The sequence below is a fragment of the Lepidochelys kempii genome, chromosome 1, assembly GCF_965140265.1.
Source record: "Lepidochelys kempii isolate rLepKem1 chromosome 1, rLepKem1.hap2, whole genome shotgun sequence".
Lineage (NCBI taxonomy): Eukaryota > Metazoa > Chordata > Testudines > Cheloniidae > Lepidochelys > Lepidochelys kempii.
Genome location: NC_133256.1, coordinates 244,231,122 through 244,247,659, shown reverse-complemented (window position 1 = coordinate 244,247,659; position 16,538 = coordinate 244,231,122). Strand labels below are relative to the sequence as shown.

Below are 16,538 nucleotides of genomic sequence, written 5' to 3'. Positions count from 1 at the left end.
CCGCAGAAGAACCGGGAAGGAGGGTGGGTAGTTGGTATAGATGTAAAAGGGATGGCATAGCCCATTAGAATTAGTTTTAAAACCCACTGATCAAATGTGATCACAGCCCAGTTGGTGTAAAATGGCCTGAGCCAGTGCCCAAAGATTTGTGTGTTGTCCGCTGATGCTGGTGTTATGGGGAGGTCATGCAGACCCTTGACCAATACTTCAAAATTGCGGTTTGTTTGGTGGTGGTTGAGACGCTGAGTTCTGGGGTTGATTCTGTTGGTATCTTTGTGGTCTATTTCTTTGTCCCCTTGATTCGTATGGTCTCTGCTGTCGCTGAGATGTGTTGTCCCTGTTTCTGTTGTATGGCTGATCAAGTTGCCTCCTGTTTTGCGTTGTGTGTAGCCCTAATGTTCGGAGGGTCACCCTGGAATCTTTCATGGACTGGAGAACTTCATTGGTTTTGGGCAAAAATAGTCTGTCTCTGTCAAAAGGCAAATCTTCCACTTTATGTTGCAGTTCTTTGGAGATTCCTGATGAATTCAGCCATGATGCCCTGACATTATAATGGCTGTTGCCGTCATGTGAGCTGCTGTGTCTGGCACGTTGAGGGCGGCCTGTAGTGCTGTCCTGGCGATAAGCTGGCCTTTGTTCACGATGGCCCGGAATTGTTTTCTTTCCCCCTCAGGTATATTCTGGGTGAATTCTGTGAATTTGTTATAATTGTTATGATCATAGTTTGCCAGTAGCACGGTGTAATTTGCAGTGAGGAATTGCAGTGTAGCTGATGTGTACACTTTTTGGCCTAGAAGATCCAGTCTCTTCCATTCTTTGTTTTGAGGAGTGGATTTATATTGTTTGTTTCTTTGGTTTACTGCATCCACCACCAAGGAGTTTGGTGATGGGTGCGCAAATAGGAATTCCATCCCTTTATTTGGCATGTGGTATTTCCTATCCATGCACTTGTTGGTTGGTGGGATGGAGGCCAGTGTTTGCCACATAATGTCTGCTGGTTTCAGGAGGGCATCATTGATGGGGATGGGGATCTTGGAGGAAGCTGATGTATGGAGTATTTTCAGGAGTTAGTGTTGTGTCTCCTGTACTTCCTCTAGAGGAATGTTCTGGCTCTGTGCCACTCCCCGAAAAGCTCCTAGAGGTTTTTGAAGTCATTGGGGCTATTGTAGTTGTGGGTATAACTTTCATCCATAGAGCATGAGGGGTTGTATTCTAGAGGCTCACCATGTTCTAATGTGATATCTCTTTCTTCTTCCCCTTCCTCTGTGGCTTCAGAGAGTTCGGGTACTGAAGTCGATGCTGATTTTATGGTTTTTCTGTTCACGGATGTAGGCTGTCGGAACTGCGCCCTAAAAGCTGCCCATGGGTCCCATTGTGGCCACTGTAACTGGAATGGCATGGATGGGCATATCCAGGGGTTAGCCAGCCCTGGTGGTAGACCCTTGTTTGGGTCTGATTTTCTTTTGTATTTGGTTGCTGTTGGGGAAGAATGGTCAGAAAAGAAGACAGCTTCCTTTTCTTCATCTTCTTCATCTCTTGAAAATGGTAGTGCGATGGGAGAGTGGGGTTGGTCTGGTGCCGTAGGTACCGGCGAATCCGCCGTGCCAAGTAGAGGAGAGTCAGTGCAGATGCAATCCGAGTTGTTGAAGTTTGTTCGGCAGACATTGGTGCTACTGTTTGCGGTGCCACTGCTTTCGGTGCCAATCACTTGTGTGTGGCCTTTCTCGGCACCGTGGTGTCTTGACTAGGTTGTTCTATGCTCTGTGCCACTATCATCAGTGCTGGAGGGGGTGCCATGGTTTGCAGCATCGGTTGCGGTGCCATTCCTTTCGCTGGGGTAGAGGATGCCGTGGAGTAGGAGGAGGAGGCTGAATGGTGCCTGCTGCTCGACTACTTAACTTTGCCGGCAGAGGTCCCCTGGCAGATGGTGCTGGAGGTGCCTGGTGTATTGAAGGTGCTCACTCTAGAGAAGCTTGACATCGAGGGCACGGATCTCGCCGGAGACTGTTTCTTTTTTAAAGGTTCTCAGCTTGGAGATGATAACGCTCTCTTCCTTGATTTCTCTGAGGACAAGGCACTAGCTCTGTCCAGTGACATGGCCGCAGGGGAGCCACTTGTGGATTCCGTTTCGAGGGGTCAATATTTTCTCCATTAGGATGCATTTTAGGCAGAGATCCCTATCTCTCCTTGCCCTTGCCTTTGGGTTACTACAGTGAGCACACTTTTGAGGGATGTGCAACTCCCCCAGGCAGCAGACACAGAGTGAATGTCTGTCTGAGACCAGCATGGCATCCTTCTTAGATGTGCACTTTTTAAAATCTGGTGATCCAGGCATTTTTGTTTTTGTCCCTCTTCAAGGTTCTGAGGATGGGGAGAAAGAAATGTAAAAGCTACATCTACTTAAATCCAAGCTTAAACTAACTATTAACACTATAAGTACTATCCTAAATCTCTAAAATCACTATTCACTATTAACACTGTAAGTACTATCCTAAATCTCTAAAATCTAACTAAAATCTGCTAACAGACTCCATCTCAAGCCGAGGACAGTTGAGAAGGAACTGAGGGGGTCAGTGCATGCACGTGCCCGAAGAGGCATCAGTGCCGCCACAAGACAGCTCCTGCGCAAGCGCGCCCCAACCAGACACTGCTAGCAAAATCTCCGATCGACAACGCTGGGACGCACCGCCATCTGAAATGGAGCACCCACAGGGACACCACTCAATGAAGAACCTGACTCTAGAAGTTATGTTCCTCCAGTCGTGGAACAGAAATTTACCATGTGACTTACGTACTCCCTCAGAACTAATCAACACCACTTGAACTTCAGATATTAAATTTTCACAGTGAACAGTTAGTGAACAATCTATAGCTCAAGAATGATTCAAACAAACAAGTAAAGAATTTCAAATAATGAAGACATTCAAGAAAATCAGACTGCTCACAGAAAATTTGTTATGTGAATGATTGGTTCTGAATTATTGATACTGCCACTTCAAAACTTTGAAAGGAATCACTCATATTTGGGGCTATTTTCTGCCCCAGTTATTGATAATCACAAAGATAATACAATTAACCACTGAAACAATAGTTACATTATAAGAAATTTTACAGAAATTTTACAATTGCTTTCTAATAAGAGTCGCATGACACATGACTGGAGATGCCTAAAGAAAATGAATGAGTCGAATCCTACATTATGGACTCCATTATACCTGTAGCTAGCTATAACAGGTTCTTTATGGGCCTAGCATTACTTCAATTTGCCCACCAGGACTCAGTTTCCTTTCTACTACATTAGTTTGGATTCTGGCCTCACTTCCAAGACAAACAAAAACAGGCCAAGCACAAAACAAAGAATTTCCTTTGCCCTTCCCCAGGATTTTATCACAAGTCTCAGGATATTTGGTGTTTTTCGTAAAGCCCCAGCTCCTAGAGTTGTGTGATTAAATGAGAATCTCAGCTTTCATTTAAACAGAAGGGTAAGTTTCTAGCCCTTCCAGTTGTGGAGAAAAGACTGAAAACATGAAACGAAGGCTCAAAACTCAGAAGTCAAACAGAAAGCACCTACTTAAAAAACACATGATTTTTAAGCCAATTGCATGATTAATTTTTTAGGGCCTGACTCATGATTTTTGGCCCTTTTGGGATGGCAAGCCCCATTCAGGGGTTGAAGTGGGGCTTCCTCCAATCCTCACTGGAAGCTCCGGCCTGAGCACCTAGACAAAAACTGATGGCAATCCTGCACCTCCAGCATACACCATTGCTCTATTGTGGCAGGCCTTTTCCTTCTTTTACTCTACCTCTTCCTGGGTCCTTTGATGTCTTGTCTCCTCAGGCCCTGAGAAACTTACTCCTCCTCAGGGTTCCTGCATCTTCACCAACGTTTTCCACAGATCCTCCTGGGCTCAGTGCCTACCCGGTTCTATAAGTGATCAGCCCCACACAAGGCCTGGTCTTTCCAGAGAACTCTCCCCAACAAGTACATGCTCCCCTCTCTCCTTTCTCCCTCCCGCACAGCTCCAGGCACTTTAAGGAAAGATTGCCCTTTAAAGAGCCTGCTTTTTCTCCCACCATGCACTGCAGTTCTGCCCACAATTACCAAGCAACTGTGAGAACTACATCTCCCAGAAGAGAAAGTTACTCATCTTGCAGTAACTGAGGTCATTCGAGATGTGTGTCCCTGTGGGTGCTTCACTCCAGGTGACGGTGTGTCCCAGCGCCATTGATCGGAGATCTTCGGTAGCAGTGCCTGGTCGGGACGCACGCGCTCAGCTGCTGTCTTGCGGCGTCGTTAGTGTCTGCCTGAGCACACGTGTCCCGTACCCCCTCAGTTCCTTCTCTACCACAGAGTGATCTGATTAGTACTCCAAAGTAGGGGGAAGAGGGTAGGTAGTGGAGCACCCACAGAGACACACATCTTGAAGAACCTCAGTTACTGCAAGGTGAGTAACTTTCTCTTCTTCTTCGAGTGCTGTCCCTGTGGGTGCTCCACTCCGGGTGAATTTGAAGCAGTACTCGCTATGGTTGGTGAGCTTTTGGACTGAAGGACAATGGTAGACAGTACCATATGGGCGACTATGGTGTCTGCCATGGTATCCCATGTGATGGCATAATGTCTGGCAAATGTGTGGTCAGATGTCCACGTGGCCGCCTTGCATATGTCTGTAATAGGTACCTTGTGAAGGAAGGCAATGGATGTTGACATTGCTCTAGTAAAATGAGTCCTAGCAGTCTCTGGTGGTTGAACATTCTGGGTCTGATAGCAGGATCTGATGCAGTCCGAGATCCACTTGGAGAGTCTTTGCTTAGAGATAGCCTCACCCTTTGATCTCTTGGTAGTAGAAACAAATAGCCTAGGGGATTTATGAAATGGTTTAGTTCTGTCAAGATAGAATGCAAGAGCCCATCGGACATCAAGGGTATGTAACGCCGCTTCCTGTGGAGTCGTGTGAGGCTTGGGATGGAATACAGGTAAGTATGTTGGCTGGTTAAGGTGGAAGGTAGACACCACCTTGTGGAGGAATTTGGGGTGGGGTCACATAGCAACCTTGTCTTTAGAGAAAATGGTGTAGGGAGGGTAGGCCATCAGGGCGCTTATTTCACTAACCCTTCTCGTTGACATTCTGGCAACCAAGAAAGCCACTTTCATGGACATGTTGAGCAGGGATGAGGTAGCCAGGGACTCAAAAGGAGGTTTCATAAGAGTGCGGAGAACTATGTTGAGACTCCAGGAGGCTACTGGTGAATGAATTCCATGGTAGAGATGTTGCAAGCCCGTGAGGAAGCGTTTCATGGTGGGGTGGGCAAAAAGTGAATAGCCGTCCAGAGTGTCACAGAAGGTGGTAAGGGCGGCGAGGTGTACTCTGATAGAACTGAGCGAAAGCCCATCCTGTTTTAGTTTGAAAAGATAGTCTAAGATGTCAGGGAGGGTTGCAGTCTGGGGTATTAGGCATCTGTGGAAGCACCAGATGGAGAAGCGTTTCCATTTTTGCAGGTAAGCGTTACAAGTGGAGTCCCTTCTACCGTGCAGGAGGACGTGTTGGACCTGTTCCGAGCAGGCTAATTCATGGGATTGAAACCATGAAGGAACCACACCATCAGATGGAGTTTCCAGAGCTGTGGATGAAGAAGCCAACCACGGTTCTGGGAGAGGAGATCTGGTCTGTCAGGGAGAGTCCCGGGAGCACGGATGGACATGCGTAGCAGGTAGGGATACCATGTCTGTCTGGGCCAAGCTGCGGCAATAAGTATGACCTGGGCCTTGTCCTCTGTGAGCTTGCATAGAACCCTGTGTATCAGTGGAATCGGTGGAAAAAAGTGTACATGAGGGAATTGTTCCAAGGAATGAGGAATGCATCCCCTAAAGATGCGTTTCTGAGTCCTGCTCTGGAGCAAAACAGATGGCATTTGCGGTTTTGAGAAGTGGCAAACAGGTCTATCGATGGAGTTCCCCAGTGGGAGAAGAGCTGTCGGAGTATCATGGGATGTAATTCCCATTCGTGTTCCTCGGAGAAGTGTCTGCTGAGCGTGAGATTGATGTGCAGACGTGTCTCTGATAGGGACCAGCAGCCCTATGCCTTGTGGTCGCCTAGGTGCACTCCCCAAACTATCAGGGAAGCGTCCGTGGTAAGCATGAGTACTGGGGAGTGTGGATGGAAGGGAACACCCGTGCATAGGTTCTCTGGTTTTGTCCACCAATGTAGGGAGGCCAGTAAGTTCGGTGGCGGAGTCAGTGTTCTGCAGAAACTGTCTCTGTTGGGTTTGTAGTTGGAGTTGAGATGTCAGATGGGGTGGGATCTGAGTTACTACAGAAAATTCTTTCCTGGGTATCTGGCTGGTGAATCTTGCCCATATGCTCAGGGTTTAGCTGATCGCCATATTTGGGGTCGGGAAGGAATTTTCCTCCAGGGCAGATTGGAAGAGGCCCTGGAGGTTTTTGGCCTTCCTCTGTAGCATGGGGCACGGGTCACTTGCTGGAGGATTCTCTGCTCCTTGAAGTCTTTAAACCACGATTTGAGGACTTCAGTAGCTCAGACATAGGGGAGAGGTTTTTCGCAGGAGTGGGTGGGTGAGATTCTGTGGCCTGCATTGTGCAGGAGGTAGGACTAGATGATCATAATGGTCCCTTCTGACCTTAGTATCTATGAATCTATGAAAACCCTGAAGGCATCTCATGTGCAGCGTGGCGTATTTGACCACAAAGGTGGTGGCTGCCATGTGACCAAGAGGCTGAAGGCAGGTCCGTGCCTGTATTCTGGGGCGAACAGAGATCGTGTGTATGAGATGTGTAATAGTGAGGAATCTCTTGTGTGGAAGCGAGGCTCTAGTTCGAATCAAGTCCAGGTGCGCTCCAATGAACTCTATCTGCTGTGTAGGTATTAGGGTGGATTTCTGGAAATTTATTTGCAAGCCTAGACTGTGGAAAAGGGAGAGGGTAAAGTTTGTCGCATTTAACGTCTCGTCATAGGAGCTGGCTTTGATAAGGCAGTCAGCTAACTAGGGGAAAAATATAATGCTGTGTTTGCGGAGGTGGGCTACAACTACAGCTAGGGTCTTGAAGAATACCCACGGTGCTATGGAGAGTCCAAGTCGAAGTACTCTGTATTGAAAGTAGTTGTGTCCAAGTATGAATCACAGGAAGCATCTGTGTGCTGGATGAATGAATATATGAAAATAGTCATCTTGTAGGTCGAGGGCTGTGAACCAGTCCCCTTGTTCCAGCACAGGTACTATTGTGCCCAATGTGACCATCTTGAATTTTTGTACACTACTGTGTACATTTTGTACACAAACTAGGGCACTAATTTGGTCTAAAATAGGTCTCCACCCCCTGCCTTTCTTTTGGGTCAAAAAGTAGTTGGAGTAGAACCCTTTCCCCCAATGTTGCGTCAGTACATGTTCGACTGCATCTAGGTAGAGAAGATGAGCCACCTCCATGCGGAGAAGGTGCTCGTGAGAGGGGTCCCTGAAGAGGGACAGGAAAGGGGAAAGGATGGGAGGGGGAAGATAAGAAAGGGATGGAGTAACCTGACTGAACTATTTCCAGGACCAAACGGTCCTGCGTGATCTGTTGCCAGACATGGTGGAAAGCCTGGAGGCGGTAGCCAATGAGCAAATAGGTGGCGGAGTCAAGGGGTGGTTGCGCAGAACCCCTGACCAGCACTTCAAAATTGTTATTTGTTACCTGATAGGTGGAAAGTAGTTGGTTGCGCCTGGTTTTGCCTGCGCCTAGGAGGTCTGTTGTGGTTTCTCCCAGTGTCATACTGGGGTCGGTGATATTGATATTGTTGTGCGCGGGGCATCTGATAAGGTTGATACCTTGGTCTCCTGGGGATGGATGGGTATACGCCCAATGTGCGCAAAGTGGCTCTAGAGTCTTTCATTGTGTGAAGGACTTCATTGGTTTTTTTGGAAAAGAGTTTATCTTTGTCAAAGGGGAGATCCTCCACTTTGGTCTGCAAATCTTTGGGGATACCGGATGCCGAGAGCCAGGTAGACCTGCAGATCACCTGCAGTGGTGCAGGCTGCTGGATCAGCCATGTCCATGGATGCTTATAGTGCCATCCTAGACACCAACTGACCTTCGACGAGGACTAACTTGAAGTCCACTCTCATGTCCTCCAGTATATGGGAGGCAAAATCAAAGAACTTGTTGTAGTTGTCATAGTCATAGCTTGCAAGGGGGGCAGAATAATTTACAATTCTAAATTGCAGAGCAGAAGAGGTATAAACCTTGCAGCCCAGGAGGTAAGGGCATTTGAGGTCCTTGTCCTGCAGAATGGGCCAGTGGTGTGGCTGCTTTGTTCTCTGCGTCGCTGCATCCACCACAAGAGAATTGGGTTGTGGATGGGAAAATAAGAAATCGACGTCCCTCGCAGGCACGTAGTATTTACATTCAGCTTTCTTGCCTGTTGATGGGATGGGGGCAGGGGTCTGCCAGAGAGTATCAGCTGGTTCTAGGAGAGCTTCATTTATGGGTAGTGCGATCTTTGAGAGTGCAGAGGGATAGAGGATTTTGAGGAGTCTATGTTCTGTCTCCTGGACTTCCTCCAAAGGGATTTCCTGGCTGAGTGCCACGCTCTTGAAAAGTTCCTGGAATTCCTTAAAGTCGTCCATGTTTCATGGAGGTGGAGGCATGAGGGCATCCTCTGTGGCTGATGGCAAGATAGGAGCCAGTAAATCCGGGAAGGGTTCATAGCCCACCTCTTCAAGAGGGGTTTCAGGAGCTCTAGATGTTTATTGGAGCTGGGGATACAGGCGTAGGATGAGTTTGCGGTCCAGTAGAAGGGGCACAAGGAGGAGCAGTGCCAGGAGCCGACCACGGGTACCACTGAGGCCAGGACACCAGGTAGGGAAAGTTGGGTCCCAGCCACTGGAGGACAAAGTAGGGAAACTGAGGCTGATTCTGATGATGCGCCATGTCTTTGGGTATGTATGGCTCCGGTGAAGGGGGAGACTCAGGCAGGGAGAACTCCGCCTGCTGCTGTGTGTTGTTCTCTATCAGTGAAAGTAGCCAGGTCAGGTGGTGAGAGCTGCTGTTTAAACAGTGAGTGCTCCATGTGGAGGAGCAGAGAGTCAGGCTCAGGGGCCAGAGATATCTTGCTGATGCAGGAATTGTTGCTGCTCCCTAGGCTGGCCTGCTGCAGAGCGTGAAGTGTGAGCGGCAGCCCGGAGTGATTTTAGTTTCACTTTTGTAGGAGCCACGAAACGTTTGTTAGAGCCCCGCAGGGGGTCTGAATCTGCTCCAAGGGCTGCAGGCAGGCTCGGTGCTGACATTCTTGTCGGCACCGGGGTGGAATGCATTACCAGCACAGAGTCCATTGTCGGTGCCGGCAGGACTGGTGCTGAGGAGAGGTTCCCCCTGCAGGAAGTTAGGTCCCTGCTTTTGCACCCTGCATGAGTTGCTGCTGAGGTGCTGGGGAAGCCAGAGTTGCCTGCTCTCGGCACTGTCAGCACCAAGGGTAAAGACCTTACGGGAGATCCTTTACCCTTTTGAGTGTCTCTGAGAGGAGCCATTAGGGCTTCCTGTCTCTTCGCATGAGAGGGTGAAGCCGTGCTCCCGGTCAGTTCTGACTTGGCAGGGGAGCGTGAGGGAGAGGGTTTACTGCTCTTCTTCGTAGGCGACTGCAGAGCTTTCTCCATGAGGAGCGTTTTTAGCCGCAAGTCTCTGTCACGGCGAGCTCTAGTTTTTAAGTTGGTGCAGTGGAAACACTTGGCAGAGACGTGTGTCTCGCCAAGGCATTTAACACAGAGTAAGTGCCCGTCAGACAGCAGCATAGACTCCTTGCAGGAGCCACATTTCTTAAACCCTGGCGACCACAGCATAACGAAAGTATGAGCGGCCAGGGAAGTCTCAACAAGAGACTAACTTGAGGGGGGGGAATATTTTTTTTTAAACTAACGAACTATGCTAAAGGAAAGGGAGAACTGGGAAATGGCTAGCTAACTATTTCTATTTTTCTCTGCTTATTTCTCACAGTAACCAGGGAAGAGATGAGCTCTGCCCCAAGTCCCGTCTTCAGCCGACGACAGTTGAGAAGGAACTGAGAGGGGGGGGCGGGACGCGCGTGCTCGGGAAGACCCTAACGACAACGCAAGACAGTAGCTGAGCGCGTGCGTCCCGACCAGGCCCTGCTACTGAAGATCTCCGATCAACAGCGCCGGGACGCACTGTGACCTGGAGGGGAGCACCCACAGGGACAGCACTCAAAAAAGAATCCTGAGTTTTAAAGGGCCAAGCTCCGTTAATAGGCAGACCGGCAGTGTCTGCTATTAAAGGGGCCAGCAATCTCAGCTACAGTAGCCAACGAAATTATGGTAAATTTGTCAGTCTCATACCAGCATACTTCTCAAAAAGTTAACTACAATTAAAGTCAAAGGGATAATCTCCAACCAATTAAAAATTTTGGCATTAAAAATTTTACTCAATGCTCACAGGCCAATTTAGTGAGTTTTTATCTTTACCATATTATTAATTATTATTATTTGTATTATAGTATCACAGAAGCCCCAGGCATGGACCAGAACGTTACTGTGTTAGGTACGGTACAAATACAAAATTAAAGGATGGTTCCTTGCCCAAAGAGCTTACTATCTTAACCATTCTAATATAAATATTTAAAGCATTATGTAGCCATATTTTTCTGGTTTTATCCGTTTTTCTTTTTTTTTTTTAATGTGTTTACCTGACCAGAAGCATGTTCCTCATCTGCTGGTGACTGTATTTCCATTGTTTTTCCTTCCTTCTCTCCTGAGACTGGAGTTCCTTCAGTATCCTTTCTATTACATTTCTCTCGATCAGCTGTAAGTAAAACTGCAACTATAAATACTGCCTGATGAAACTTAGAACTAAACAGAAGCACAACTTCCTCTCCTCCTTAAAAGAAAAGTACATTCTTATGTAAGTAAATTTGTAAGTCTAGGAAATATGGGTTGCAACAATTTTTCAGAACTATGCTAAGGCCTTTTTGGTGGATGGTGGGTTCTTGACCAGAGTTTTGTCTTAACATGATTTAACACACCTGATAATTCCTGGAGGACTAGTGTGGATACACTAAACTGATTTTGAAAGTGATTAGACTAACATACACTTTCAAACTGCATTTAAAATTGGATTAAACTAATGCCAGTATGGGAAAGACTAAAAACACTGATCAAACTTCCTGCTGAATTAAACCTTAAAGTCATTAGAGTCTTCAGCAGATCTCAGAGAAAGTATTAAAAAGCCAGAAAACTCACCTTGGAGTGCTAAAATCTTTTCATCACAAATGCTCATGACTTTTTTGATGCTGCCTTTTACTTGAAAGGATTCAGTTCTTGGATTATTTTCTTCTTCTGAATGTGGGATTCCATGTGGGGGAAAATTTAAAGTATTAGTATGTTTAGGCAATATGCACTCAGAAGGCAGTTTAGTGTCAGTCTCCAAAGCCAGAGAGTCCATCCACCTCAAGAGTCTGATACTTTTACTCAAAATAATTCCTTAAATTGGTACCGTTTTTACAAACATATGGAGATACAATAAGATAAGGCAAATGTGTATCAAGATAGCACAGAAAAACAGTAGTTCTACAAAATACTGCAGAAACAGTTGCACAATTTTTGCTAATCAGTGATGTCTCTTGATGTATATGAGGAGTTCTCGTTAATGTTAAGCATAACCTACTAATGTTAACAGGAGTTGAATATTTATTAAAGGTATAAACTACTTCATCTTTCTATATGACTCAGTGTTTCTACATTAACTTGACTATTTTATGTATCACTGCTTTCATGATTAAGCAAATGTATGTCAATAAATCACAGTAAATAAGAGTCAGACTATAACTAGTAGGGTAGAAGTTAATGTGCATCTGAAATGAGGAGGAGCAGCAGTTCAAGTTGTTTACTTCGTGAACTCATGTGCCTACAGAAAGATTAAACTATTCTGATTCTCAGGGTCCTCTTTACTTTTTTTGAACATATAAGTTAGCACCAACTTTCTAGTTTCCATATACTGATTTCTGCTTTTAAGAGAAAGGATGGAGTCAGATCATAGAATCATAGAATATCAGGGTTGGAAGGGACCCCAGAAGGTCATCTAGTCCAACCCCCTGCTCAAAGCAGGACCAATTCCCAGTTAAATCATCCCAGCCAGGGCTTTGTCAAGCCTGACCTTAAAAACCTCTAAGGAAGGAGATTCTACCACCTCCCTAGGTAACGCATTCCAGTGTTTCACCACCCTCTTAGTGAAAAAGTTTTTCCTAATATCCAATCTAAACCTCCCCCACTGCAACTTGAGACCATTACTCCTCGTTCTGTCATCTGCTACCATTGAGAACAGTCTAGAGCCATCCTCTTTGGAACCCCCTTTCAGGTAGTTGAAAGCAGCTATCAAATCCCCCCTCATTCTTCTCTTCTGCAGGTTAAACAATCCCAGCTCCCTCAGCCTCTCCTCATAACTCATGTGTTCCAGTCCCCTAATCATTTTTGTTGCCCTTCGCTGGACTCTCTCCAATTTATCCACATCCTTCTTGAAGTGTGGGGCCCAAAACTGGACACAGTACTCCAGATGAGGCCTCACCAATGTCGAATAGAGGGGAACGATCACGTCCCTCGATCTGCTCGCTATGCCCCTACTTATACATCCCAAAATGCCATTGGCCTTCTTGGCAACAAGGGCACACTGCTGACTCATATCCAGCTTCTCGTCCACTGTCACCCCTAGGTCCTTTTCCGCAGAAAGATCCTTGATGTATAGTGTATATTCCTCTCTTCTCAGGAGAGAGTTCATTGGTGAGGCAACAGGATAGGATACAATTTGGGAAAGAAACAATAGGATACAAAAATAGAAAGTCTCCTAAATAACTTTTGGTAGGGCTCATGTACTGATGCTAGATAAAAGGACTGTCCCACTGTCACAAAGAGAACAAAAAGCTAAATTGAAAAGGCGCCTCTGCTGTGAACATTTATGCACAGGAGTAACTTTACATAGGTCGAAACAACAGACTGGACTTCTACATAGAGTGCTTCAACCAATGTGCACGGGCTGAAATTGTGGAAAAGCAGCATCACTTGCCCCATAACCTCAGCTGTGCAGAGCACAATGCCATCCACAGCCTCAGAAACAACTCTGACATCATAATCAAAGAAGGCTGACAAAGGAGGTGCTGTCGTCATCATGAATAGGTGGGAATATGAACAAGAGACTGCTAGGCAGCTCTCCAGCACCACTTTCTACAAGCCATTACCCTCTGATCCCACTGAGGGTTACCAAAAGAAACTACACCATTTGCTCAAGAAACTCCCTGAAAAAGCACAAGAACAAATCCGCACAGACACACCCCTGGAACCCCGACCTGCGGCATTCTATCTGCTACCCAAGATCCATAAACCTGGAAATCCTGGACACCCCATCATCTCAGGCATTGGCACCCTGACAGCAGGATTGTCTGGCTATGTAGACTCCCTCCTCAGGCCCTACGCTACCAGCACTCCCAGTTATCTTTGAGACACCACTGACTTCCTAAGGAAACTACAATCCATCGGTGATCTTCCTGATAACACCATCCTGGCCACTATGGATGTAGAAGCCCTCTACACCAACATTCCACACAAAGATGGACTACAAGCCGTCAAGAACACTATCCCCGATAATGTCATGGCTAACCTGGTGGCTGAACTTTGTGACTTTGTCCTCACCCATCACTATTTCACATTTGGGGACAATGTATACCTTCAAATCAGCAGCACTGCTATGGGTACTCTCATGGCCCCACAGTATGCCAACATTTTTATGGCTGACTTAGAACAAAAGTTCCTCAGCTCTCGTCCCCAAATGCCCCTACTCTACTTGCGCTACATTGATAACATCTTCATCATCTGGACCCATGGAAAAGAAGCCCTTGAGGAATTCCACCATGATTTCAACAATTTCCATCCTACCATCAACCTCAGCCTGGACCTGTTCACACAAGAGATCCACTTCCTGGACACTACAGTGCTAATAAGCGATGGTCACATAAACACCACCGTAGACCGGAAACCTACTGACCGCTATGCCTACCTACGTGCCTCCAGCTTTCATCCAGACCACACCACATGATCCATTATCTACAGCCAAGCTCTATGATACAACCGCATTTGCTCCAACCCCTCAGACAGAGACAAACACCTACAAGATCTCTATCAAGCATTCTTACAACTACAATAGCCACCTGCTGAAGTGAAGAAACAGATTGACAGAGCCAGAAGAGTACCCAGAAGTCACCTACTACAGGACAAGCCCAGCAAAGAAAATAACAGAACGCCACTAGCTGTCACCTTCAGCCCCCAACTAAAACCTCTCCAACGCATCATCAAGGATCTACAACCTAGCCTGAAGGACGACCCATCACTCTCACAGATCTTGGAAGACAGGCCAGTCCTTGCTTACAGACAGCCCCCCAACCTGAAGAAAATACTCACCAGCAACCACACACCACACAACAGAACCACTAACCCAGGAACCTATCCTTACAACAAAGCCCGATGCCAACTGTGTCCACATATCTATTCAGGGGACACCAGCATAGGGCCTAATCACATCAGCCACACTATCAGAGGCTCGTTCACCTGCACATCTACCAATGTGATATATGCCATCATGTGCCAGCAATGCCCCTCTGCCATGTACATTGGTCAAACTGGACAGCCTTTACGTAAAAGAATAAATGGACACAAATCAGACATCAAGAATTAGAACATTCAAAAACCAGGCAGAGAACACTTCAATCTCTTTGGTCACTCGATTACAGACCTAAAAGTGGCAATTCTTTGAGAAAAAAGCTTCAAAAACAGACTCCAATGAGAGACTGCTGAATTGGAATTAATTTGCAAACTGGATACAATTAACTTAGGCTTGAATAGAGACGGGGAGTGGATGGGTCATTACACAAAGTAAAACTATTTTCCCTTGTTTATTCCCCCCCAACCCGCTCTCCTGCTGGTAATAGCTCACCTTAAGTGATAACTCTCCTTACAGTGTGTATGGTAACACCCATTGTTTCTTGTTCTCTATGTATATAAATCTCCCCACTGTATTTTCCACTGAATGCATCCGATGAAGTGAGCTTTAGCTCACAAAAGCTTATGCTCAAATAAATTGATTAGTCTCTAAGGTGCCACAAGTACTCCTTTTCTTTTTACATATGTGACAAGTCTCTTCGCATATGTAAAGTTATGTATTTGCCAATCGTGGCCTAAAGCAGTATTTTCATGCATTTAATATTCACTCATATTTTATATAGTTGCCTACCTGTTGGATCTTTAGTTGCACCTTCTGGTTGCTTCTAGAAGAAAACAAAAAGAAAATAAATGAGTGGAAAATACTGACCATTTCACTTTTCTAATGAAAAGTGGCACTATTTAGTAGTTTGTTGCGCTGAAGGGAATTTTTTAAATAATCTTCTGGATTCATTTCATAGTGGGGCATAATAGTAACTATCATGAGTTGTTGCCTGTCAAATAATGTTATTTCAAACTCTAACCAGGTACATTAATTCTTGTGCTGAAATGACTTTACAGAATCATTTATACAGTCATTAAAAAAGGATCTTAGTTCAATGAGCTGCATTATCTTCAGAAAAAAGAAGTCCTCATTCTACTTTAATAATTATACTGTAGGAATATCCGTATATAGGAAGTGACTGCAGAGTCAGGCCCTCTGGCCCCAGTCATGGAACGATTTGTGAACATAGTCCCACTGAGTTAAATCTCTGCAAAATTGAGACTTGTGACTCCAAATAACAGTCCTAATTCACTCTATGAAATATTAAATGAAACACTGTTAATGGAATATCACAGCTGACACATATTTAACAAGCACCAAGGTCAGAAAATTCAGTTATGTTTCACACAGCAGCTGCAGTTGAGCCCCAGATGTATATACAGGATCAACCCTGCCCCCTTCCAAAGCAGAAAACTGTAAAATACAGCAAAACCTCCATGGCTTTATCATGCAAGGTGTCTGGCCATGGAGAGGGTGTGCAGGGGAAAATCACATTCTGTATCATGGAATTTCCTGATTTTTGTGCCTGGGTAATTTCAGTTATAATGCTTTTGTTTGAATTTAATTTCTTTGGCTAGCTAAAAATAATTACACCATGAAATGGAAGTCATAGCACCTGGTCCTGTAACCACTGAAGTCAATGGTAAAATTAACCTCAATATTGCAGGATCCGGTCCTTAATGCACTATGATTACATATGCAAATAAATGCACTGGAGCCTTTGATTAAATATTAAAATAAAACTTTCCACATATATTCAGGCAGCCCTTGTTTGAATTTCCCCATCTTGTAAGAGGAGAGATCTGCCAGGCATTCTGCTAGGTATTACCCCTGGAAATTTCCAGTTTCATTTATTCTATAGGTGGGGCCCTTAATTTTCGGTTTTAATTTAATGTAATTAATTCCCAGGAAATTATCAGTGTTTATTACCACAAAAACAAGTGAAAATCAGTGCAAAAAACTATTCATAATTTTTCTGGGTAAATATCAGGATTTATTTGGGTGGATGGAA

At 45.5% G+C, this 16,538-nt stretch overlaps 1 protein-coding gene across 9 annotated transcripts in view; it reads right to left on the bottom strand.

The window, feature by feature from the left end:
* LOC140902160 (uncharacterized) overlaps positions 1 to 16,538 on the bottom strand; it is a 74,904-nt gene that overhangs the window by 11,520 nt on the left and 46,846 nt on the right. For 8 of the 9 annotated variants that reach the window (XM_073321922.1, XM_073321950.1, XM_073321989.1 and 5 more), the window contains exons 18-20: positions 15,275 to 15,308; positions 11,242 to 11,337; positions 10,689 to 10,804 (exon numbers count right to left, since the gene is read on the bottom strand). In XM_073321922.1, the coding sequence (XP_073178023.1) occupies positions 10,689 to 10,804; positions 11,242 to 11,337; positions 15,275 to 15,308 (246 nt within the window). Of the gene's footprint in view, positions 1 to 794; positions 2,362 to 10,688; positions 10,805 to 11,241; positions 11,338 to 15,274; positions 15,309 to 16,538 lie in introns of those variants that run through there. The other variant, XM_073321969.1, reaches the window with a different exon arrangement.